The 26,985-nt window shown below is 45.5% G+C and overlaps 1 protein-coding gene across 3 annotated transcripts in view; it reads right to left on the bottom strand.

The window, feature by feature from the left end:
* The window catches only part of CIB2 (calcium and integrin binding family member 2), a 59,450-nt gene extending 39,370 nt beyond the window's left edge, over positions 1–20,080 (bottom strand). For 2 of the 3 annotated variants that reach the window (XM_081839359.1, XM_081839358.1), the window contains exons 1-2: positions 19,892–20,080; positions 673–707 (exon numbers count right to left, since the gene is read on the bottom strand). In XM_081839359.1, the coding sequence (XP_081695485.1) occupies positions 673–707; positions 19,892–19,942 (86 nt within the window). In that variant the 5' untranslated portion in view covers positions 19,943–20,080. The remainder of the gene's footprint in view (positions 1–672; positions 708–19,891) is intronic. The other variant, XM_081839360.1, reaches the window with a different exon arrangement.
* Positions 20,081–26,985: the final 6,905 nt, after the last annotated feature.

The raw sequence follows: 26,985 nt of genomic DNA, 5'->3' as shown, positions 1-26,985 counted from the left end.
GGAAGCCTGGATGGACTTGTGCCTAGAGGGCCCCCAGCAAAGGCCTGTGCAGATGAGTCCTCAGCAGAGACAAGGATGGTCCAGATCAGGCAGACCAAGGCGGTGGCCGCCAGATGGTGCCAGGCAGCAGCTTGCCCTCACTGGGATCATCTTCTCCCTCTTAAACCAAACCGATAAGAAGGCAAGAACATGCAAACAGCCTGCTAGATCAGGCCTAGGACCCATCTAACCCAGCATCCCGTTCTCACAGTGGCAGATGTCTGTGGGAAACTGGCAAGCACAAAAGCCCTCTCCCTGCAGTTTCTCGCAACTAGTATTCAAAGGCATCGCTGCAGAGGCAGAGCATGGCCATCCTGGCTAGCAGACATCCATAGCCCTCTCCTCCGTCATGAATTGGTGCAATCCTCTTTAAAGCCATCCAGGTTGGTGGCCATCGCTGCCTCCTGTGGCAGAGAGTTCCATAGTTTAACTGGACTGCATGAAGAAGTCCTTTCTTTTATCTTGCTTCACTTGGGTGGTTTCTATATCACCAAGCATTACATCTCAGTACACAAACCCTTTCTTCTAAAAAGGAATCTGAACTTCCTGAATTCCTTCCACTGGGAATGATGTGAGCACCACCACCAGCCCCAGCACAAATTAGCAGAGCAGAAGGAAGTGTGATCTGCTTACCGAAGGATTTCCTTTCGTGTGAAGAAAGTGCAATCCTGCAAATGAGACAAAAAGAGAAAGGAAACATGGTGTTTTCATTGGGAAGGTGGTAAGAAAAGTATTGATTGATTTGAGAGGGTGGTGGTGATAATTTCATTTATGAATCGCTTCCTGTGTGGCATCCAAAAACAACTGGCATATAGAAAACATTTAAAACAATGGAATCTGTAAGAGCAATTAGAAAAATTACATATAGAGAAACAACTTAAAACAACAACAGCACAATTATGTTCTGTTTTAAAGAAAATGCTTTATTCTCTTGCTAACTATGCTGTTTTAAATGTGAACTCTACATTTGACCTCCTATGTCTTATTTTGAAAACTTTAAGAGAATAAAAAAAAGTTTGCTGCATAAAATGTCTTGTTTTGAAATCTTTAAGATAAAAAAGATAATGGAGCAAGCTTTTTCCAGCTCGGAGTCAAACAAGACAGGAGATTTTGACTAAACATCAGGAAGAACTTTCTGACAGTAATTGCTGTTCAGCAATGGAATGGTCTCCTTTGGGAGGTTGCGGACTCTCCTTCCTTGGAGGTTTTTAAACAGAGGTTGGGTGGCCATCTGCCAGGGATGCTTTCTGGCTGAGAGGACCCTTGGGGGTCTCTTCAATCTCTATAATTCTATGATTCTATGATTTTACAATATTTTACTTTTTTGTTAATTATGTTGCTTTGAGTTTGTATTTCATGTTTGAACTTCTTCTGTAATGTTTAATTCTAAAAATTTGATGTTTTAATGTTGATTGCAAACTACTTTGAGGTATTAATGTTAAAAATATAAAGTGGTATAGAAATAAAATGAATAAGAATAAAAAATAAGAATTAAATAAAATCAGCAGGGATAAAGCTCTCTATTTAGAAGAAGAACTTATTCAGTAGTTGCCAAAAAGACAAGACTCTAAGAACATGAGCAGAGCATCTGCTGGATCTGGCTGTTAGTTTCTGTTTGCCACTGTGCAGTGCTTTGAGTCACAAGACTCTGTTTACATTCCAGAGGCATTCCAGGCTGTTGGAAGTCTCATGGGAGACGGATGTGACATTACTAGTTTCCTGTTCCTTTTTCCAGTTGCTCTCTGCTTTCACAGAGAGAGGATATGTTTTCTATCTGCGTAGTTAGGAAAATAAAACTCTTTGCAATGTAGCCATAAATCTCATCACTTCCGCATGCTGCTTTGATTCTCTGAGTAATGTGGAATGTGCCTGGAGCCTTATCAAAGGCTCAGGTTATTAATCACATCGGAGGCGATTCCGGAGGAGCTCGGCCAATCGCAGGTTCCAACATTTTTGGTTATGGGCCCAGAAGAACGGAATGCAGCTTATCTTCTCTGCATGTCAATAAGATTGGTGAGAGGTATGTGCTCTTGCCCCGGGAAGCCTGCCAGTCCCTTTGAACTTCTAGCCAAAGCACTGACCAATTGTGGCAGAAGCTCAGGGGCATGCAAAGGCCTCAAGAAGGGTGCTTTTGGAATGCAGCTGCTTGTAAACAGACAAAGCCTGCTTCAAAATGACACAGAAGGCTAATGCCAGAATAATGGAGGCCCTTCAAAATGCGATGGCAATTCTGAAGCTCACAAAGAGGAATTATCAGGACTGGGTGCAGTATCAAAAGTTCTGCTAAGAAAAGAGGGTCTATTTAATGTGATAACAGATGCCCCGCCCCCCCCAGCTCCAGTTACCGAAGCATGGGAGGCCAAGGATTCCAAAGCAAGGGGAACTCTGACGCTGATTGTGTCCCCTGAAGAGCTATGTCTTTTGCGTGACAAGGCCTCAGCCAGAGAGATGTGGGACAGTCTCCAACAGTCACATTTAAGAACAGAGGCGGGAGCTTCTTTGTACTTTTATGCCAGGTTGCATGATATGGCACTTGTTGATGGAGCAGATGTACGTGCTCACCTCATGGAAATACAGAATCTCAGGCATGAGTTGCAACAGCGTGGAATCATCAAGGCTGTGTATTCCTTCATGGTTCTACATTCTTTGGGTTTAAGCTGGGAAGTGATTGCCAGCCAGCTTGCTGTTTTGCCTACTGCTCAGCTAACGGTAGCGCATATTACTGCTGTGGTGTTGAATGAAGCAGATTGGCATAGTGGTAGCTGTATCATCAAGGGGGAGTCCTCACAGACGTCATCCCAGAATGCAGTGCAACCACTAGATGGTGCCAAAGCTTTGAAGGCAGTGAAATGCTACTGGTGTGAACGACTTGGCCACGTGAAGAGGGAGTACAAACATCCCAAGGCCAAGACAACAGAGCAGCGCAGCGAAAGCTCAACACGTGGAAAAGGCAAAGACAAAGGGCCATTGGCCATTTATGCCAGGACAACGCAACACAAGGCTATGGTCTCACGCTTCACTCCAAAGGTCCAGAAGACGTCTAGATCTTTCTTCATCGTTGACTTGGGAGCGACCCGGCACGTCTGCAAAGACAAACACCTGTTCGTGTCCTTTACTCCGCAGGAAGGTGCGATTCACCAAGCGGATGACCACACAATCTCCAGTCAAGGCTATGGAACGGTTGTTCTTCACAGCTTGGGTGAATCAATACGCAACGTTCTTTTTGTTCCGGATGCTGCACACAACCTATTGAGCATCTCGCAGCTAACTGAACAGGACATAGACGTTTCCTTCAAGAAGGGGAAGTGCACCATCACCAAGAAAGATGACTTTGTATTGCATGCTGATTGTATTGATCATTTGTGTGTATTGCATTATGATGATTCTGTTGATGTTGTACAGGATGAAACTTGTTGTATTGCAGATACTAACAAGGGTTTGCATGCAGGATGTATTCATGATTATCACGGGAAACTTGGTCATTTAAACTTCGAGGCAGTTTCCAAAATGCCTGCCTTAGTTGAAGGTATGACTATTAAATCCTGCAGGTACCACATGAAGTGTAAGGCATGCGCAGCAAACAAGGTCAAAATGGCTGCAAAAGATAAGGTGTCTAGTAGACAAGCTACAGAACCATACCAGGTAGTGCATGCTGATCTCATTGGTCCACTAGCACTCTCTTTGGGTGGAGCCAGGAGCTTTATGGTCCTCATTGATTCATTTTCTAGGTATATTCATGTGTTTAATCTCATGCAGAAATCAGAAGCGTTTCCTAGGTTCAAGGAATTCTGTGCTTGGTTGAAAAATGTGCATGATAAACAGGTGAAGTGTTTATTTACAGATTGAGGGGGAGAATTCACTTCTCAGCAGTTTGAAGCTTTTCTGACTGAGAAAGGAATTCAACATGATCTTTCAAGTCCATGGTCTTCTTGGATGAATGGACTTTGTGAAAGGGCAAATCAAACATTGCTTCAAGGCTTGAAAACCTTGCTGCATGATGCCAAACTTCCAGAGAGTTATTGGGCAGAAGCGCTCGGCTGTTTTGTTTATTCTTATAATCACAGATTATCATCACCGATTGGTTGTACCCCCTATGAAAAGATGCTTGGCAAGAAACCATTCATCAAGCACATGAAAATTTTTGGTTCTGACATGTGGGTTCACACACCTCAAAACTCCAAGTTAGGCAAACGTGGTTTGCATGGTATCTTTCTAGGATATCAGAAAGGTTCTTACAGAGTAATGATGACAGACACTAATACAGTTAGGCTCACTAGAAGTGTTGAGTACAATGCCAAGTGGGAGGGGGGGAGAATGTGGGATTTTTCCAATGTTATCCTGATGACAGTGAAGAGTCTGAGGATAAGCAGCAGCAAAACCCCACACCCACTGATGAAGGTTCTGATTCTGAATCTGAAACTGAATCAGATGATTCAGAGGATTTTAAGAGTGCTAAGGCCTCTCTGCGACCCTCTGAAGGCTCTGATCGAGAATTGGAGGAACCACTGTTCACTATAGGCCACTTTTCTCCTAAGAAAGAAGAGGAGAGCGCTGAAGACTTATGTCTAATTCGCAGGTCTGAAAGAGCCACAAAAGGAAGACCTCCAAAGAGATTTGCTGATGAATTTGCTAAAGCAGCTAAAGCTGTAACTGCTGTTAATAGCTCCAAGAAGGTATTTGAACCTTCAAGCTTCCAAGAGATCTAGGCTTTGGACTCGAAGGATGCTGAGCCATGCCTAACTGCCATGAAGGCTGAGCTTGATTCCTTAGAGAGGAACGAAACATGGGAGCTAGTTCCAACAGTTCCAGGGATGAAACTGCTTGACAGCAAATGGGTCTTCAAAGCAAAGACAAACCAAAATGGCAAGGTAGTCAGACACAAAGCCAGATTGGTAGCCAGAGGTTTTGCACAGGTACCAGGTGCAGACGATCATGAGACCTACTCACCCACCATGAGATATGAGAGCATTAGGCTGATGCTCAAACTTGCTGCAGAAGAGAATCTACACGTTTCTCATCATGATGTGAATACAGCATTTTTGTACGGAACCTTAGGTGAATCACTTTATATGCTTCCACCTGATGGTGTACAGGTAAAACAGGGATTTGCTTGTTCTCTAAAGAAGTCCCTATATGGTCTCAAACAAAGTGCACGATGCTGGCACTCTAAACTCACTGAAGTGTTGTTTTCTCTAGGTTTTCAGCAAGGTAAAGCTGATCCATGTGTATTTGTCAAAGAGGAAGGACATAAGAAGCTGTATTGCTTGTTTTATGTTGATGATATACTTTTCTTTTGGAAGGATGTCAAGATGTACAATAGCGCCCTAGCTCAACTGAAGGAACACTTTGACATGAAAGAACTTGGTGAGGTAACCAACTACCTATATCTGGAAATAGAGAGAGACCAAGGTGGTAATATTTTAGTACACCAGTCACAGAAAATTGCTGATGTGTTAACCAAACTAAGCCTGATGGATGCTAACCCTGTAGACACACCAATGACAACAGGTTATCAGGTAGATGATACTGAAGAAGCATTTTCTGACACTACACTGTACAGAAGTGTGCTACGCGAACTAAACTTCATTGCCAGATGTTCAAGACCTGACATTGTAGTTAGCACGAATTTGCTAAGCAGACAAGTCAACAATCCTACTGTTAAGGATTGGAAAGCTCTGAAACACATAGCACGCTATTTGAAAGGCACTATGCATTACAGACAGAGATTTAACAATCAGAAGTCTGATGGTCTTGAGATATTTGCTGATGCGAGTTTTGGAAGTGACACTACAGACAGGAAAAGCATGTCTGGAGTTTGCTATATGTACAACCAGGGTCTATTTGATTGGTCGTGCAAGAAGCAAACAACAGTAAGCTTAAGTTCTTGTGAATCTGAACTGAATGCACTGTCTTATTCACTTGTTGATTGTGAATGGTTGTTACAATTGTTTAACGTCATGAGAATTCCTATAAAGTGTCCAATCCAGGTTTATCAGGACAACAAAGCATGTTTGGCTTTGCTGACTTCTGAAGGTTGTAAGCAAAGCATGAAGCACTTGCAATTGAAGCTGCAACATGCTAGAGAATGTGTTCAGAAAGGACTCGTAACGGTGTCCTACATGCCAGGTAATGAAATTCCTGCTGATTTATTGTCCAAGGATGTTTCGAAGGATCAACACTGTACCTATGTACAGAAATTGGGTTTGTACTGAGATTGTACTAACACACTGCCCAGTGATGTTCACAGAAAGGGGGAGGATGTTAGTTTCTGTTTGCCACTGTGCAGTGCTTTGAGTCACAAGACTCTGTTTACATTCCAGAGGCATTCCAGGCTGTTGGAAGTCTCACGGGAGACGGGAGACGGACGTGTTGTTACTGTTTCCTGTTCCTTTGTTTGTTTCATTTGCTCTCTGCTTTCACAGAGAGAGGATGTGTTTTCTGTCTGCGTAGTTAGGAAAATAAAACTCTTTGCAATGTAGCCATAAATCTCATCACTTTCACATGCTGCTTTGATTCTCTGCATACTGGAATGTGTCTGGAGCCTTATCAAAGGCTCAGGTCGTTAATCACGTCAGAGGCGATTCCGGAGGAGCTCGGCCGATCACAGGTTCCGACATTGGCCAGGGGCCCATCCAGTCCTGCATCCTCTTCTCACAGTGGCCAACCAGGTGCCCCCGGGGGAAACCCGCAAGCAGGATGCCAGCCCAAGAGCCCCCTCCTGTCCTGCCAAGAGCCTCTTCCGCCATGAAAGCCTCCCATCCTCTTTTAAAGCCATCCAATGCCTCCTGGAGGAGCAAGTGGCATAGTTTGTATGTGTGTCGGTGGGGAAAGTACTGCACTTTCTCTGTCCTGAATCTTCCAACGTTCAGCCTCATTGGGTGTCCATGAGTCTGAGTATTATGAGAGACGGAGAAAACCTTTTCTCCACCTACTTTCTCCATTTATATACTTTGATCATGTTGCCTCTTACTTGTCAAAAGAGATGGTGCCTGTCTGAGGGTTTTACCTTTACACCTGGCAAAGTAGCCAAGGAGGGGTGGGGGGTTGCTTGCTTCTTTGCTGCAAACATTTCTCCATCTCTCTTCAGCCTCCCTGGCTGCCGGCACTTCCTGGGCTGAAAAGGCCCCATGGGAGGAGTCTTGAACTGAAGTGCGAGAAGCCAGGAAGGCTGCAATAGTCGGCGCACCAGTGAGATGCTTTACAGAATGAAAGCAAGAACAATCACAAATACTGCTTTGAGGGGGTTTTTTCCAATCAAGTTGTATATAAATTTTATGAACTAAATAAAAAAGGTTTAAAAAAACATAATCACCACCCCCAGTCAGCTTAAAAGTTAGGTAAGCAAGACCAAAAAAGAACCCCTGCACTTCACTCATGAGAGTGAATTATTTTATTTTATTTTATTTTATTTTATTTTATTTTATTTTATTTTATTTTGTTTTATTGATAGAAGAAAGGTCCACCATCTGAAATCCTGGAGAGCCACTGCTGCCAGTCAGTGTGGTCAGTACTGAGCTCTGTGGTCTGACTCAGTATGAGGCAGGCGCCTGTGTTCCTCTCCGGTGCCAAGGGTGCAAGAGGTGCTCTTACAGACCCCCAAACACACAATCAGGATGCCCCAATAAACTAGTTTAATTCTGACTAGCTAAACATGTTCTAATTTACCAGCCCTAACTAACCATAAGAAAGGAAAGAAGCTGAACCAGCAGACCTGGGCTGGGCCAAACTGGTTTGGGTTTCAAGGCCCTCTCTGTGCCTACTGGAGCACCAATTATTAAGCCCCCCCCCCAAGTGATCCGAAAGTGAGGCTCTTTCCTGGGCTTGTATTACGTGGCACAGGGAGAGGGGGGAGCAGGCACCTGGTCGGTGATGTCACCTGGTCTGAATCGGCACAAAGGGAAATAAGAGCAGCCAGGGCCGTGTCTGCCTTCATCCCGGAATGTGCAAAACACCTCACTTGTTCAGAGCTATCACTTCAGGGAGCTCCATTTCAAAAGGCTGGTGCAAGGTAACAAAGAGAAGTGGGTTAACTCCCGCAAAAGCAACCTGCTGTGTAATGATATCGGCCTGGAGAAGCAGCCAAGGCCAGTACTTAACAAGAAAGGGAGTGGAATGTCATCCAAATGTCCAAGTCAGCAAGGAAGAAGACAAGCGCACTGAGCTCAATCAGGGATAATAATAATACTGAACTACTGCTGGGGAGGAGTATTGTGATGCCCCATATAGGCCAATTCAACGCTCCCATCTGCGGAACTGGCCCTGTTGCAGACGCCACATCATCATCTGCTCCACATTGGTAGGAAAGAGATCCCTGATTGTGGCAGCGCCTACACTTTGGAACTCCCTGCCCACTGACAGCAGGAGGTGCCTTCCCCGCACTCTTTTTTTTTTTTAAAAAAATGATATTTATTAAAAGTTTAAAGATTACAGAAAGAAGAAAGAAAATTTAAAAAAATTAAGCAAAACAAATCAATACATTACAATACACACACACAAAAACCCAATACATCCAAAACAAAAATAAAATCAAAAACAGTTAAAAACACATCCAATTTTTCCATTTCTTTGTCTTTCATTTACTTGTTTCATCGACCTCCTCACACCTCCCTTTTTTGTATTCTAGTTATTATTTCAGCAAATCCATTCTTATCTTAATTTATTTTAACCTTATCTTACCATTAATACCATAAAACTTATTTGTACTTAACTCCTTATATCTTTTCTACTAAAGCCATGTAATTTCATTCCAACATTTTTCTAACACTCATTAATTTTACAATATTTCTATAAATAACTTTTAAACTTTTTTCCCAATCTTTTTCCACCATCTCTTCTCCCTGGTCTCGGATTCTGCCAGTCCTTTCTGTCAATTCCATATGGTCCATCAACCTGGTGATCTTCTGTCCGAGGCTCTTAACTCTTTTCCATGTCCCTTCTGCGGATCTTCTTCATATTTATACATACGCTTTACTTTATCTTCTGCTGATCTTGTTCTTAATTTCCTTCCTTTGGCGCTGAGGAGTAGATCTCGGGGAAGCTCCAACCTAACAATGTCTTTATTCCTTCTCAACAGGTCAGCCCATTCTCCGTAGTCAAAATTAAAGTCCAAAAGATATTTCAGGACATGTTTCAAAATCCCTCCAAAGCTGGAAGCCCCCACAACTCCGATCTCCTCCTGACCCAAATCCAAATCCCAAAAGCCAGAACATCCCTGTATAAGGGGATCTGTCCATCGTTCCTTCTCCAGTCCAAGTGAGGCTCCGATCCTCAAAATCTGACTTTCTCTAAATTCAGTCATAGAAGGCAACAACTTATATTCATCAAATTGCCTCTGTAAGGCTGGGGCTCTCTCCACTTGTATTACTTGAGGTTCAACAACCACTTCCTCCCTCGCCTTCTCCACAACTTGCCGTGTCGTAGTTTCTGTATAGATGTTCACTTTTTGTCCCAAGTCAGTCACATTTTGTCCCAGATTATCAATTTTAATAATCATAACATCTGTCTTCTTATGAAGCTGATCCAATAAAGCACTTATCTTACAAAATGCAGTCACTAAAGCTTCTTCTGTCGACATTCTTACCCGTTCAAGGTCAATCCCTGATTCTCACGGTCTTTTATCTCTGCAGCTGGGAAATTCCCTAGATCCACTCCTGTAACAGTTTCAAAGACTCCTCTAGAGGAAACAATTTCTATTTGTATCAATCCTTTTAAACGCAGATCCAGCAACAAAATTAGTTTCAATTTTCAGTTACTTTTGCTCCTTTTTGAGCGCAGAAGGAAACAATGGAAACAATATATTTCTCTTGTTTAGCTATCTGTCCACATAGGTTTTATTCACAGTCAATGAACTTTCCCAAAACGTCACTTTTATTGGCAGCCCTTTTCCAGGTTCAAAACGGTGATAATTTATCTTTCTTCGCTCTCTCTCCTGCAGGCTTAGACGATCTAAAATTTCCCCCCTCTTCTCCTGCTTCCAAGGGGGTTTAACAATTTTAGCCGATGGAAATTTAATTCTTTACAAAAGACTTTCCAAGACTTTAGCTTGCAACCTCTTTGCTTTAGTCTATTTACAAAAAGGGGAGGCGGACTTCCTGTTTAAAACCTCCCCCGTTCGATGCCAAATTAAGACGTTTAAAGATCCAATTTTCCGTTCTACTCACGGGTAGTTGTTTCAAGATCAAATTGTCCACAGGAAAAAGTCAGCGCTCTCCGGCAACAGCAATGCGGCTTCACTCCATGAAAAAAAGCAGTCGATTCAAAGCACCGCGCCACTCACCCCACGTCGCTCCGGATCCCCGAAACTGGGTTTCCCCACGAGTAGGGGAGGTGCAAAAGGTGCCAGCCGAATCCCACGTCCACAGGCTTCTCCCGCCTGTGGTTTTTAGTGGGTCTCCGCCTTCGCCGTGGCAGTCAGACCCTAAAATCCACAGAGCAAGTTCCTCCCGATCAGAGGAATTCAGCCATTGCCGAAGGCGCTAACCCGGAAGTCTCTTCCCCGCACTCTTTTCGGTGTCTGCTGAAAAAAACATTGTATAGACTAGCCTACCCACATGTTTAGCAACTTAGAAAATTCTTAGCCTACTTTCCCCCCAAAAGTCATACATTATTATTAATTCTTCTTTATTGATAATTTTATTGCTATATATTTTAGGGAAACCACTTTGAGGGTTTTTTTGGGAAGGTTACAGTCAAGCGGTGAATTTAAAACATACGTTCTTCCAATGTCCTACATTGGTAAATTTTTGGCAGAGAATAGAAACGACTGACTGTATAGAAAACTCTTAAATTTGCAGAGCAAAATATACTTTTGAATTATATATCCAATACAAAGGGACAATATGAATGGACTCTCCGTGCCCTTACTATGGCAAAAATACAGGTATTGATGAACTGGAAGAATAAAAATGAGGTTCTCTTCAACGAATGGAAAAAAGATATGTATAAACTTGCAACACATGAACAAGTTGCGTACAAACATAGACTTGCTGTGGACAAATTTTACGATATTTGGAAATCATTTTTATAAACACTGTATTAGGTTAGGTTTAGGATAAGCACAATAACAATATTGTAATGTTTATGTTTTTTGTTTGCTTTTTACATGGGTGCTATTTTATTATATTACTATTCATGTCTTATTTTACCTTGCACAGTTGTAATTTTATACTTATTTTTCAATAAAGAAAATCTATCTAACTATCCATCAAACCGTGGATTTATTTTATAAAATAAATCCTCATCACAGGCTGGCTAGCCCAACATTCTGACAGTGGTCTGCTGAAAGCCTCTGAGTGCTCAGAAGCAAAACAGGAACTGCCTTGACTTTTCTGTGAACCACCCTTAGACCTCCAGGTATAGGGCAGTATAATGATGATGATGATGATGATGATGATGATGATGCCTTTCCCCAGTACTGTGCAAGGATAGGAAAACACAAGAGCCCTGGAAATGCTTCTTCTTCCCAGAGCTGCTTCTTAGGGCGGATATGGCAGAAGGCAGGGAGACAGACAGAAAGGGAAATTCTACCCTTGTCCCTGCTGTTAGGATGGCAAGACAGAATAAGGAGGGAGTAGACAGCCTGGGACGCGGGTGGCGCCGTGGACAAAACCTCAGCGCCTAGGACTTGCCGATCGCATGGTCGGCAGTTCGAATTCCCACGGCGGGGTGAGCTCCCGTCGTTCGGTCCCAGCTCCTGCCCACCTAGCAGTTCGAAAGCACTCTTAAGTGCAAGTAGATAAACAGGTACCGCTTTAAAGCGGGAAGGTAAACGGCGTTCCATGTGCTGCTCTGGTGCCGGTTCGCCACAGCAGCTTCGTCACGCTGGCCACATGACCCGGAAGTGTCTGCGGACAGCGCTGGCTCCCGGCCTCTAGAGTGAGATGAGCGCACAACCCTAGAGTCTGTCAAGACTGGCCCATACGGGCAGGGGTACCTTTACCTTTACCTTTTTAGACAGCCTGGAGGTCGTCTGGGGGAATGAAGAGGGAGCTTGGTGGGGCAGTGCCCCATTGGCCCATACAGAGCAGCCTCCATTGATTCTTCCAAATGACCTTCAGTCCCAGAGGGCCATGTTCCCGCCACAGGCCACCCTCCAGGGGCCAGAGGGTCTCTTCCAAGTAGGCGTGGTCAGGGGCAAGAGGAGTCAGAGATTTCTGTGCCTGCAACTGCCCCCAGCTCTTTCCTCTCCACAGGCAGGCAAGCGGCAGAGTCACACTTCAAGGATACATTCCAGCCTGTCCAGGAGGCAAATGAAGGGCTGCTGGGGGGGGGGGCTCCCAAAGGGCCTGAGCTTCTGATCTGACCCCTGCACTCACATCTGGCCCCCTCTGTTTTGCAGAGACATTTTGCCTTGAAAAGTGGTGAATCGTCAAATCTCTAAATAAATATGTAAGCTGCCATGGACTAGCAGCTTTAAACCGAAATCTGTTTTCTGTGAATTTGTCCAGACAGTTTACCACAAACAACTTAGGTTTTTATGTAAAATCATCCTGTATACAAACAGAGAACTTATTTTCTGAGTGCCAGTCCTTTCCTAGGAATAAAGTCACCAGCCACACTCAAAAAGGGGGCTTTAAAAGACTTGCAGTGAAACACCAAGTTATGCAGAAGTACAATAAAAAAAGGGAGGTGGGCTAAGACCCCTTAGTTGGGGCATGAAACAAAAATAGCCTAGTGAGAACTGGGCACTGTTAAGCAGGCATGGAAACCCAAGGACAGGGGGGATGGAATAAAGCATCACAGAGTATCCAGTATGGCTGACTGGCCCCCTAAACTGGAGCACTCCACACTATAACATTTTGCTGCAGACCTCACTTGTTAGATGGCTAAAAGCCACTAGAAATGTGTTTCACCTGCCTTCACCTGCTTCCTAAAAGTCACCAGACACTTGGTACAGGTAGTGAAAGGGGGGAGCTTCACAACTGCAGTGCCACCACAAATAAGGCCCTATCTTCATTAGCCACTCCCAATTTCAGAGGCATACAAGGCACCATTGGTGTGCACGGTTGTTGTTGTTTTTTGTTGTTGTTGTTTAGTCGCTTAGTCGTGTCCAACTCTTTGTGACGCCATGGACCAGAGCACGCCAGGCACTTTTGTCTCCCACCGTTTGGTCAAACTCATGCTGGTAGCTTTGAGAACACTATCCAACCATCTCGTCCTCTGTCACCCTCTTCTCCTTGTGCCCTCCATCTTTTCCAACATCAGGGTCTTTTCCAGGGAGTCTTCTCTTCTCATGAGGTGGCCAAAGTATTGGCGCCTCAGCTTCACAATCTGTCATTCCAGTGAGCACTCAGGGCTGATTTCCTTAAGAATTGATAGGTTTGATCTTCTTGCCGTCCATGGGACTCTCAAGAGCACCATAATTCATAATTCTCCAGCACCATAATTCTCCAGCACCATAATTCAAAAGCATCAATTCTTCGGCGATCAGCCTTCTTTATGGTCCAGCTTTCACTTCCATACATCACTACTGGGCAAACCATAGCTTTTACTATGTAACAATGAAAAGGTCCCTGCCCCGAGGAATTTGCAATATAAAAATTGGCACAGGGGAGGCAGTAGAGCAGTGGCCAAGCTGGCTGGGAATGATGGGATACTGTATGGTGTCCAACAACTTCTGGAAGTCACAAATTCTCCATCCTTGCAGGACAGGGAGGGTGTTATGTACTGAAGTTCTCACCCTGGGCCAGCAGGGGGATACTGTAGATAGTTATGCAAATGAAGGATCGAAAAGTGACGTTCAGTGATTGGATAGTTTTGTATGCAAATGAAGGATCGAAAAGTGACGTTCAGTGATTGGATAGTTTTAGAAAATGGCAACAGTTACATTGTTCTGGAGCTCTATATAAGCAGGCTGACTGAGCTCCTCAGCTGAGTTCTGTTTCAGCTTACAAAATAAAGAGCTGCTTTGGAGAAATCGCTGTGTCGTCTGCTATGTCAACCCACAACTTAACAGAGGGAGAGAGGGGCAAATAAACAAGGAGGGAACAAGGGATATTTAGCAGTGATTGCTCCCGCTGTGCCTCCAGACTCTTTCATGGGCAGCCCAAACGACCTGCCTGTTTCTTTGCTTCCTTGCTTTAATCTACATGATGTTTTAACCACCCTGTTCATCAAGAAAAGTCCCAGGGTGGTTTGCACATCTGACCAGTTAAAGCAACACACAATAAAACAGTTTGACTGCAATTCTCTGCAGCTTTCAAGTTGTAGCCTGAAATTATTTTACGTTATTTATTCTATCTAGGTCATTGTGTTTTACAAGCCAGCTCAATAAATATTAAATATCAGGTTTAAGATGCCAAGTTGTAGCCAACTCAGTCCTATACACGAGTACACCTATTGAAATTAATGGCATACATGAGCCATGCTTGTTAACTTCGGTGGGTCTACTCTAAGTAAGACTATAATTGGATCCAAGCCATTATCTAGAAAATGTCCTGCTCTTTTAAACAAATGTTTGGCCAATTCCACCAGGCAAACACAAAGCCAACTTTACCTTCCAATTTATTTTTTATTTATTTTTGTAGCAGCTGGAGCTCTGGCAATTGAATTCCAATTCAATTAAAATGTTTTGGCCTGCCTGGAGAAAGATGGAGATGAATCATCCACATCTGATCAGGCAGCTTCCCTGGGCTAGAAAACTGCACCAGCGTTGAGAATGACTTAATGAACACATTAGACTTTCTTCCTCTGTCAGGGAAGAAGTGGATGGAGGTAATTCAAAACACATGGTTTTGCAATCTGTCCAGAAGCTTGATTGATTGATGGATGGATTGCATTTATATCCCATCTTCCCTCCAAGGAGCTCAAGGTGGCATACAGAGTTCCCTTCCTCCCCAAAACCCTGTGAGGTAGGTTAAGCTTAAGGTGAGTGGCTGGCCCCCAAGGTCACCCAGTCAGGGGCATAGGAAGGGGGATGCAGGGGCTGTGGTGTGTCCCGGGTGCCACCCTGAGGGGGGGTGACAAAATGGCCGGCGGCACTCACTGCAGGGCCTGCAGTGCGCACAAGCCACACATCTTGGCGCCCACAGGCTCCGCGCTGTCCGCCGGCTGCTGTAGGGCGGCTGAGGCCCCACGGGCCGTCCCTATAGGGACGGGATGGGGCATGTGGTGCCCACAGGGATGCCCCAGGTGGCTGAGAGTCTTCCTCTGCCGCTGCACCCAGTGAGCTTCAAGGCCAAGTGGGAATTCAAACCCTTGTCTCTCCCAGATCATAGTTTGAGTCTCTAACCACTACACTACTTTGGCTCTATTGATATGATATAATTTAATATATTTGATTTAATATATTAGCTATATTAAATCCTGGGAAGGGGGAATCCTATTCCATATCGAAACACGATGTTTGCACAAACAGTTGGTTGAAAATGTCCCTGTGGATACCCATATTATGGTTTAATTTAAGAACATTCCTGTCCATCCAGATACTGGGTGGCTGAAAGATAATGTTCCTTGGATCATTTATATTATTTAGCTGTGAATATATCCAGTTGTTTTTAAACTTTGGGTAGTTGTTTGCAGCCCTGAACTCCTTTAAGAGTAAGAGCAGGATTATTATTATTATTATTATTATTATTATTATTACTGTTATTATTATTGCTATTTCACAATGTGGATGTACAAAGTGGCTTATGCACTCCTTATTTATTTGAATGGATGGACTTTGCTGGCAGTATAGTCTGGGTACTTCTAGAAAATCTGTATCTATAGTCCTGCTTAGGTTACCAGCCTGGGGATTTTGGAATTACTTTTATTTGAAAATGCATTTGTTATACATTATTAATTATCCATATATGCTGATGTTTCTGTGCCTCTCTGTTTTATCCACAAATCCACCCAGAGGCCCTCTTTGGTCCTTAACACATTTTGTCTCCAAATAAGGGCCTCGCATAAACCTGAAGCTCCACCCAGCCTGACCCTTTATAACCCTTTATAACAGAGTTAACTCATGGTCAGCTGATGGGCCCTTGATGCCCTTGTAGGTCAAGTGTCATGTATCCAAAAGAATGAGCAGTCTTTGTTTAATCTCCCTCCATCTTATTGGTTCAGTGAAGACAACCAGCTCTGCTCGAATGTAATGCACTCAAGATACTGTATAGTGAAGGTCTCTGCTCCCTGTTTAAAACCACGTTGCAACAACTACAACCAGAAATCAGAAACTATTTATACAGTGGTACCTCTGGTAACGAACGTCATTCGTTCCGGAGGTCCGTTCTTAAGCTGAAACCGTTCTTATCCTGAGGCACGCTTTTGCTAATGGGGCCTCCCACTGCACATGCACCTCCGGCGCGCTATTTCCGTTTGCACCCTGGGGCAAAGTTTGCAACCAGGAGCAGCTACTTCCGGGTTAGCAGAGTTTGTAACTCGAAGCGTTCATAACCAGGGGTACCACTGTATTCTCTGGGGGTAAGAAACTGGCAGCCAAGGAGGCTGAATCCCTTTCACACCTGTCCCAATCATGGTCACACACCCATTATTTACCTGCTCAGCTTAAAATAATAATAAAGGGGCAAGGTTCTAGCCCTCATGTTTAAAGAGGAAGACAAGGCCTGCTGAGAACATTCACACGGGACCGGCTAACTTGCCAAACTTGCTCAGGCGTTCCTGGAAGCAGAGGCCCGTGGGTCCACATTCACTTCATGTTTCCATTCACTGCATTTCTGCTGTAAAGTCTCATAAGGATCTCATGCGAGGAAGAGGAGCAAGATTTGCATGCACTCAACTGATAGACCACCTTCCACTGAATCTGCTGAAATGCTGAGCGCACTCTCGGAGGCTCTCCTCTGAAATCCCCCCCCCCACCTGAAACCAAGTGAACGCACTGGAGGCTGAGGAAGTGCAGGGAGGCAAGCTGCAAATTGTACTGGTGAACTGTAATGAAATAACTGGGGCCAGGTATGAGTGATATCAGGTGGGTGTCTTCCCGGTACTCTCTTAGGCAGCACCTGCTAAAAATATCTAGAACACTGATGTGTTCTTGGTTATTGCTGGTTTTAATTCTCTAAATGCTTTAATTGCTTTTACTAATAATTTTATTCATAGAATCATAGAATTATAGATGGAAGGGATCCTTTGATCATCTAGTCCAACCCCTCAAATTGTTATAGTTTTATTCTATTTGTAAACTGATTTGAGGGATTTTTTTCTACAATCAAGTGGCATATAAATTTTATGAAATGAATAAAAATAATTAAATGTGAGAATATTATGCCACTGCTTTTTCATAACTGGCAGAAGGCCAAGTCCTGTCTGGTTAACGTATTAAAGTTATTTGAGTGTCAGCAAGCACAGAATGGCCAGTTGATGCTGTATGCCTGGACTTCCAATAAGCTTTTGATATTGGGACTGGGACTGTCTACTAACATTTTACTGACGGGTCAAAAAAGCTTTTGATGAATTACTTGTCTCCCCAGACTCCTGAGCCAGCTTGGTAGGAATGGAATTAGAGGAGTTTCTCTTACAGAACAAAAGATGGCTTGAAACAGGAATGGAGAGCAGGAATAAACAAGCTATTCTCCTGATTGGGGGGGGGGAGAGAGAAATGGATACTGCCCCCCCCCCAGGAGTGAGCAGTGAAGGAGCCAGGTTTGCTGAGGATGCCAAATTGTTCAAAGGGATTCAACCAAAAGGGAATTGCGGGGAGTTCTAAAAGGGTCTCTGCAAAACGAGTGGAACTGGCAGGTGAAACTCAGTGTGAGTGTGAGTGCGAGTAGAGTGATGTGCATTGTTGCCCCCTGCCCCCCGTTCAGCAAGAGAGGGGGGTTGTGAAATCTGGGGTGCCATTAAGAAGCCATGGAGGGGGAGACAGGGGGAGACAGATTTAATCCACAGGGTACAACCTACCATGACATTTGGTTGGACTTCCACAGCAGAGCTTCCTGATGAATTCTCCCCTGTGTCAAAGAATGCTAAGAGGCAGGATGACGCCCCCCTCCCAAGTCTATGGGTAACATGGGGGAGACCAACTGCAAGTCACAGCAGAGCACAAATTTGATTCAACCATAAAGCCTTGTGTTCATAAACTAAAAATTGTAGGATGTATACTGTATATCACTTTTCAGGCAGGCCTCACAAAGCAGTTTACATAAGATTATTCCAGTCATAACATTCATTACAAAAAAGTTACACTACATAATAGAAAAGAAAAGTTGTTTGTTTAGAAAATGCTGTTACTGCTTTAAAAAAGGGTTAGACACATCTGGACTGGTCTGGTTCTGTATAGGCAAGTCTTTCCTTGAGGGACAGAGCTCTCCTGTGACTCTGAGCAGGCACTTTTCTCGCTTCAATCCTGGTGTTTCCATGGGGGCATGGAAGTGCCCCTTTCCCACAGTCCTAGAGAACCACAGCCTGAGTTAGGTACACAAATGGTCTGACTAAGGAAATGGGAGCTTTCTATTCATCTCACAGGGATGTGTAATGATAAAGGGGGGAGGGCTGTATGTTCATGCCCTGGAGCTCTTTGCAGGAAAAGCAGAATATAAATTATATGACTATAAAGTGGAGATGTCAGGGATTGAACCTGGGACCATCTGCTCACAAAACAGGAGCACTGCCATGGAGCTATCACCTCTCTGTAAGTTGCTAGCACTCTTGGGCTGTCATCATAGACAGGTGACAGTTCCATTGGACTTGGTGAGGCTCTTTTTTCTCTTACCAAACATACAGTGGTACCTTGGGTTACATACGCTTCAGGTTACATATGCTTCAGGTTACAGACTCTGCTAACCCAGAAATAGTGCTTCAGGTTAAGAACTTTGCTTCAGGATGAGAACAGAAATTGTGCTCCGGCGGCAGCAGCGGGATGCCCCATTAGCTAAAGTGGTGCTTCAGGTTAAGAACAGTTTCAGGTTAAGTACGGACCTCCAGAACTAATTAAGTACTTAACCCGAGGTAGCACTGTATACAGAATTACACTGTTAAACTGCAGTTAAAACAAATGTAGCCCCAAGACCATGGGTTGGCAAACTATGGTCTGCGGGCCGGATCAGGCCCAATTGCTTTCTAGATCCGGCCCGCGGACGGTGCGGGATCCAGGCAGCCGGCATAGTGTGCGCATGCACACTGGTTTTTGTGACTCAGCCAGGTTTGGGGGTCAAAAGTGAGGCGGGCGGCTGCTGAAGAGAAGCCCCGTCTCCGCCCGTCCGGGGTGGGGAGAGGGAAAAGGAGCCGCAGTTTGGGTTTCAGGAAGGGCAGCTGCGGCGCCTGGGGAGCGACGCCCGCCGGGGTCTGTGGCAGCTCCGCGCTCTGCTGGGGAGGCCGCTCGTGGGCTACACGGTGCGGGCCAAGGAAAGGTAAATCGCCGCCGCCGCCTCATCTTCCCTCACGTGGGGAAAGGAGGTTTTTGCTTGAGCGCCGCCGGCCGGACTTAGCGCGTCCAAGGGCTTTTCCCTTCACCCACGCATGCGCACACGCTCCCCAGGGCTGACAGGAATGGCACGCTTACCTCAGCCCCCCCCCCACCTCACGAGAGGAATAAGAACTGTCAATGTATAAAATGCAAAGGAAGCAGCGCGGGTGTATGAGGGAACACCCCCCCCCAAAAAAGTCACATTTGGGCAACGTTGGGGCTGGTCCCAATAAGGGGCTTTGCCAAAAATGTGGGTCGTAATCATGGCAACATACAGTCCGCCCCCCCCCCCAAGGTCTGAGGGACAATGGACCAGCCCCCCGCTGAAAAAGTTTGCTGACCCCTGACTTGACCAACTCAAAAGCCCCCAGTATTTTGTGCATTGGGGGGGGGGAGAGGACTGCCCCCCCCCCGGGAGGCGCTCCCTGGATTTTCTGTCTCGGGCACGAGAATAGAGAGAGAGCAGCAGGGCGGCCTCCGCGTCCCCGCCAGGCAAGCGCCGCTCACCTGGTAGGCATCCAGCTGCTCATCGGTAAATATCGTCTGCTTATTCCCCATCTTCAAGGAGGACTCCTCTCCGCACGCACCGGGATCCCATGGCAAGATTCAGGAGTTCTCTGTCCCGCAGGCATTGAGAGCAGACGGGCACCTGGAGGAGCCAGAGGAAGAGAAGCCCCGCGCCCGCATCGCGAGGCTCCCGGCTGCCGTCCGGCCAGCAGCAGCAGCAGCAGCAGCCGCCAAGGCAGGAGGCAGGAGCGGGGGGTTAAAATCCCACGCGAATATCGCCCCCGAAGGCTGCCTCCTTCACTGCCCTACGCTTTCCTCGGGGGCAACGGAACGGAAGGGTTTCTCCGAAGGGCGAAAATCTGATGCGGAGCTTGCAGGGTCTGGAGAAACCATCTCGGCTGCCTTTGATCTCCAGCGCCCCCGGCGAAAGACCCCTCCCTCCTCTCTGCAGCTTCGCGGCGCGGGAAGGCTCTCCGCCACCAGGTGGCAGCCAAGAGCCCCTTTTGGAAAGAGACTCGCCTCGCCCAACCTGCCGAGGGCCGAGGGAGCGGGCCGACTTCGGAGTGTCACAGAACTCTTCTTCAGGCGTGAAGGGCGGGCAGAAGAAGCTGCTGCTTGTGGAGGACCCACCGGAAACAGCTTGTAGGGCAAGGATGGCCAGTGGGATGCTCTTCATGGGATGACAGACTACAACTCCCCTCATCCTGGCTAATGGGCCGTGGTGGCTGGGGCTGGTGGGAGTTGCAGCCCAACAGCATCTGGGGGCACCACCTTGGCCCCACCCCTACTGAGACTAGCTTGTCCTCCCTGCAAAAAAGAGGGTGGGCTGTGATGTGCCTTCCTCATGCTGCTGTAGCATGTAAGTATTCCCCTCCACAGCCAATAACAGTGCCAGGCAAGGCCTATTCCCTGCTTCCTCCTATTACTAAAAAAGAAAATGACTTTGGGTGCACCAGACATTGGCTGTGTAGGCACCCTATATTTCATGCACACAACCTCCACCAAAGAATCCTGGGAACTGTAGTTTGCCAAGGGTGCTGGGGATTGTAGCTCTGTGAGGTGTAAACTACAGTTGTCAGGATTCTTTGGAGGAAGTCCTGTGATTTAAATGTACAGCATGTGTGCAGACATGGAACATGTAGTTTGCTCTGAGCACATCAGATTTTTCAAGCTCCCTGCCTGTGTTCAATGAGTTCAGACATATGAAAGAAAGAAAAGGAAAACACTGATATAGTTTAAAGAAAGTAAATCTGTTCCCACTGTAAAATCCTAGTTGATCAATAGAATTACACAGGGAAACATTTAGATCCCTTTAATCATGAGATTACCTCTGTAGCAATAAGCTTGTAGCTTTAAAAATAGTGTGTCCTTGTTTGCTCCTGTCTTAGGGTGGAGAAAGGACAGGCAAGATCCAGCCAGGGACTCTGGATCCTTTCAAGAAATTGATGGGAAGGAGAAGCAGCTGAATATGACATTGTGATTGCCCACCGTACTTAAAAACAGAACTTGGGTCTTATATCATCTTAAAAAACTAACCAAGTTATTGCACCATACGCCAAGGATCTTTTTCTGCTTGAAGGCCACATGCTGGCAGTGGGCAGGGTCACTGGATGTGACTCTTCCCTTTCCACACTGTGAGGGGTCATCTGTTGTTGTTTAGTCGTAGTCGTTTAGTCGTGTCCGACTCTTCGCGACCCCCTAGACCACAGCACGCCAGGCACTCCTGTCTTCCACTGCCTCCCGCAGTTTGGTCAAACTCATGCTAGTAGCTTCAAAAACACTGTCCCACCATCTCGTCCTCTGTCGTCCCCTTCTCCTTGTGCCCTCCATCTTTCCCAACATCAGGGTCTTCTTCAGGGAGTCTTCTCTTCTCATGAGGTGGCCAAAGTATTGGAGCCTCAGCTTCAGAATCTTTCCTTCCAGTGAGCTGAGTTCCTTAAGAATGCTGATTTCCTTAAGAATGGATCGGTTTGATCTTCTTGCCGTCCATGGGACTCTCAAGAGTCTCCTCCAGCAACATAATTCAAAAGCATCAATTCTTCGGCGATCAGCCTTCTTCATGGTCCAGCTCTCACTTCCATACATCACTACTGGGCAAACCATAGCTTTAACTATAGAGACCTTTTACAGATAGGTAGCCGTGTTGGTCTGCCATAGTCAAAACAAAAAAATTCCTTCCAGTAGCACCTTAAAGACCAACTAAGTCAGTTCTTGGTATGAGCTTTCGTGTGCATGCACACTTCTTCAGATACACTGTGTATCTGAAGAAGTGTGCATGCACACGAAAGCTCATACCAAGAACTGACTTAGTTGGTCTTTAAGGTGCTACTGGAAGGAATTTTTTTATAGAGACCTTTGTTGGCGAGGTGATGTCTCTGCTTTTTAAGATGCTATCAACTACAGTGTTCCAATTGCCATCACCCTCAACAAACTACATTTCCCAGGATTCTTTGGGGGAAGCCATGTGCCACCAGGGTGCTTTCTTTGCCCACCTATCCCCAAGGCATGTTTATGCAGAAGTGAAGTCCCTCTGAGGTCACACTTACTCCCAAGTTAGTGGGCCTGAGACTTCAGCTGTTTTGCAATATTTATCCAAGCGAGATAAACTTGTCATGTGACATCAGCACATTTCTGTGGGTGCTGCTGTGTTATCAGCTCCACCATCTTTCATCATGGGTGTTGCTTCAGCTTCACTTTGAATTGTTTGCAAATGGCCAACCAATTGCCCAAAGATTGCATGGCCAAATAAAAATTTATCACAGGCAATCAAAGGTTTTGCAGATCAACATTGCTGAAAGCGTACCGGACTAGGAACCAAGCACCTTTCTGCATGTGTTCCTTTGTTTGCATCAGGGATGGGGAACGTGCTGCCCTGCAGATGCTGCTGATTTACAGTTCCCCTCCTTAGCCATTCTGGATGTTGCTGATGGGATATACCTGAAGGAGCGTCTCCACCCCCATTGTTCTGCCCGGACACTGAGGTCCAGTGCCGAGGGCCTTCTGGCGGTTCCCTCACTGCAAGAAGCCAAGTTACAAGGAGATGGCCTTCTTGGTAGTGGCACCTGCCCTGTGGAACACCCTCCTGTCAGATGTCAAAGAGAAGAACAACTACCAGAAGACATCTGAAGGCAGCCCTGTTTAGGGAAGCTTTTAATGTTTAACAGACCACTGTATTTTAATATTTTGCTGGAAGCCACGCAGAGTGGCTGGGGAAACCCAGCCAGATGGGCGGGATATAAATTATTATTGTTGTTGTTGTTGTTGTTATTTGGGAGTCCAACATCTGGAGGGCAACAGGTGGGGAAATCTGCATTAAACAGTTTCTCTCCCATCAGCAAGACTCCTGACCACAGCGAAGGTGAAGGAGAAAGTCGCTGTTGTTGAACCTAAAGTAATACAAGTGGGAGCCCCAGCCTTACAGAGGCAAATTGAGGACTATACCGTATTTTTCCTTCTATAACACACAGATTTTTTCTCCTAAAAAGGAAGGGATTGAGCGAATGTGTGGTCCCTGGAGCCAAATGGCGCGAGGGGAGGCAAAAAAAATCAGGCAAAAATCAAATCGCGCGTCTCGGAGAAGGGAAACCTGAAAAGAGGAAGCGGCTGCTTTCCTGCATTCTGCCTCAGGGTCTTACTGCCCACCCACCTCTGTTTCCTTGCTGTGTTTGCTCAAACAGAACAAAGAGCAGGGAAAGCCCCTCCCTTCCAGGCAAGCAGAGGGGAGAGCAGAGTGTCGTCTCTGTGCTCCGTGCTGCTGAAAACATGCAGGAGGGGGAGAGAGAGAGAGAGCGCGCGCGAGCTAGCTGGCTTGGGTGGGTAGGTGAGGGAAAACTTTTGCCTTCCTTTCCTCCCTCCTGTTATACCCCTCTCCTGCATTCTTAGCCAGCTGCTTCTCTGCACACCCCTCTCGTGCTCCTTGTCCGTTCTGTGTTTTTCCTTCCCTCCCCACTTAAAATGTGGTTAAAAAGCATGGATCCACATGGGTCCTCAGGATCTTTGCATTGGGTCACCCCAAATTCACCATCAGATCACATAGCATGTCCATGGCTACAGCCTGCCCCCCCAAAATCACGCACCCACTGTTGCCTGGGGCTGCAATGGTGCAAAAACGTGGTTAAAAAGCATGGATCTACATGGATCCTCAGGATCTTTGCATTGGGTCACCCCAAATTCACCATCAGATCACATAGCATGTCCATGGCTACAGCCTGCCCCCCAAAAATCACGCACCCACTGTTGCCTGGGGCTGCAATGGTGCAAAAACGTGGTTAAAAAGCATGGATCTACATGGATCCTCAGGATCTTTGCATTAGGTCACCCCAAATTCACCATCAGATCACATAGCATGTCCATGGCTACAGCCTGCCCCCCAAAAATCACGCACCCACTGTTGCCTGGGGCTTCAATGGTGCAAAAACGTGGTTACAAAGCATGGATCCACAGGGATTCTCAGGATTTTTGCATTGGGTCACCCCAAATTCACCATCAGATCACATGTCTGTGGCCACAGCATGAAGCACAAAAATGATACATCCACTGTTTCATTCAGAATGTTTTTTCCCTAGTTTTCCTCCTCTAAAAACGATGAGCGTGTTATGGTCAGGTGCGTGTTATAGAGCGAAAAATACGGTAAGTTGAGGCCTTTTATGATTGAATTTAGAAAAAGTCAGATTTTGAGGATCGGAGCCCTGCCTGGACTGGAGAAGGAAAGTTGGACAGATCCCTTCATGCAGGGATTTACTGACTTTTGGGATTTGGACTTGGGTCATGAGGAGATTGGAGCTGTGGAGGCCTTTGGATTTGGAGGAATTTTGAAACATGTCCTGAAATACCTTATGGATTTTAGATTTAACCATGGAGATTTGGTTGACCTGTCGAGAAGGAATAAAAACATTCCTAGGTTGGAGCTTCCCCAAGATCTGCTCTTCAGTATCAAAGGAAAGAAAATAAGAACAAGATCAGTAGAAGATAAAGTAAAGTGCATGTATAAATATGAAGAAGACCTGCAGAAGGGACTTGGAAAAGAGTTAAAAGCCTCGGACAGAAGATCACCAGGTTGATGGACTATTTGGAATTGACGAATGACTGGCAGTATCCGAGACCAGGGAGAAGAGATGGTGGAAGAAGATTGGAAAAAGTTTTAAAGTTTATTTTCAGAAATAGTAATATTGTAAAATTACTGAGTGTTAGAAAAATGTTGGAATGAAATCTTATGGCTTTAGTTGAAATGTTATAAGGAGTTAAGCATAAATAAGCATTATAGCATTATATTAATGGAAAATAAGGGTAAAAATAAGTTAAGATATTTATATGACAAAATAGAGAGATGGAAAGGAATTGCTGAAACAATAGAAGTGGAATACAAAAAGGGAGGTGAGAGGAGGTCGATGAAACAAGGGTATAAAAGATAGACTATTGAAATGGTATAATGTATGTTTTTTAATTGTTTTTGTTTTGTTTTGTTTAGGTTAATGTTGTGTTTTGTATTGTTTATATATTGTATTGTATTGTTTTTTCTTTTTCTTTTTCTTGTTGTTGTTTTTTCTCTTTTTCTCTTTTTTTTCTCTTCCCTTTCCTTTTTGTAAGTTTTAAAAGTAATAAATATTATTTTATTTTTAAAAAAAGACTCCTGACCACAGCAACTCTGCCTTGTCTGGATCTGTGTTGAGTGTGCTCACTGCCACCCCCCCAATCCATTCCTAAACTGATGCCCAACACTGACTGGTCTTCCCCAGCCAGAGGCCCTCCACATGCTGCTGGACAACAAGTCCCATCATCTCTGACCATTAAGACTGGACTGATGGAAACACAGGTTCTTCACCTCTGGGTTGCAGACACTCCACTCCCCCCCCCCCCCCGCGCCGGAACAGAGATAATCTTTTTTCCCCTGGGGAAAAGAACATTCCGTTGACTCTTTTTGCAGAGGGCGTGTTCAGATTTCATTTGCATAACCTCCCAGTGTTCTCATAAATCTTCAGCTCCTTCCTCAGGGCCTCTAAAACACAATGATTTGTGGACATCCAATTAAGCAGAAGGTTGGGAGGTTTGTGCAGTGCAAAGTTAAAACTTTCCCATGGAGGAAAGTGCTAGAGATGGCTATAGGAGAGGGAGGGAGGGAGGGATGGATTGACTGATTGACTGGGTTGCCCCAGCCACTCTAGGCAGCTCCCAATAGAATATTAAAAACATGATAAAACATCAAACATTAAAAACTTCCCTAAACAGGGCTGCCTTCAGATGTCTTCTAAAAGTCAGATTGTTGTTTATTTCCTTGAGATCTGATGGGAGGGCGTTCCACAGGGCGGGCACCACTACCAAGAAGGTCCTCCTTTGTTCCCTATACAGTGGTACCTCTGGTTACGTACATAATTTGTTCCAGAGGTCCGTTCTTAACCTGAAACTGTTTTTAACCTGAAGCACCACTTTAGCTAATGGGGCCTCCTGCTGCTGCCATGCCACCGCCGCGCGATTTCTGTTCTCATCCTGAAGCAAAGTTCTTAAGCCGAGGTAATATTTCTGGGTTATTGGAGTCTGTAACCTGAAGCGTATGTAACCTGAAGCATATGTAGCCCGAGGTACCACTGTAGCTTCACTTCTCACAGTGAGGGAACTGCCAGAAGACCCTCAGAGGAGGACCTCGGTATCTGGGCTGAATGATGGGGGTGGAGGTGCTCCTTCAGATCTATAGGGCCAAGGCCATTTAAGGCTTTAAAGGTCAACACCAACACTTTGAACTGTGCTCGGAAACACACTGGGAGCCAATGAAGATCCTTTAGGACTGGTGTTACATGGCCTTGGCGGCCGCTCCCAACCACCGGTTACTCAGAGGGTGTCAGTCCTCAGAGGCTTATCTATTCAACAGGCTCAAAAAGTCGCTGACTTGCTAAGCTGTTCAGCTGTGTTCTTTGCCATCTGCCTGAGGACAGAAACAGCCATATATTGCATGGGGCTGGCCCCAGCTGCTTGGCTGCTTGCGCTGAAGGTCAAGTGGGTGCCGCTGCCACCCAATTTGACCCACACAAGCCAACCAGGCTGGCAGCTGTGTCTTACTTCACCACGCACAACCGTGTCCCCCACCACACATAAGAGCAGGA

Source organism: Podarcis erhardii (genome assembly GCF_964252035.2).
Source record: "Podarcis erhardii genome assembly, chromosome: 14".
Classification (NCBI taxonomy): Eukaryota; Metazoa; Chordata; class Lepidosauria; order Squamata; family Lacertidae; genus Podarcis; species Podarcis erhardii.
This window is presented reverse-complemented; position numbering and strand designations above follow the sequence as displayed.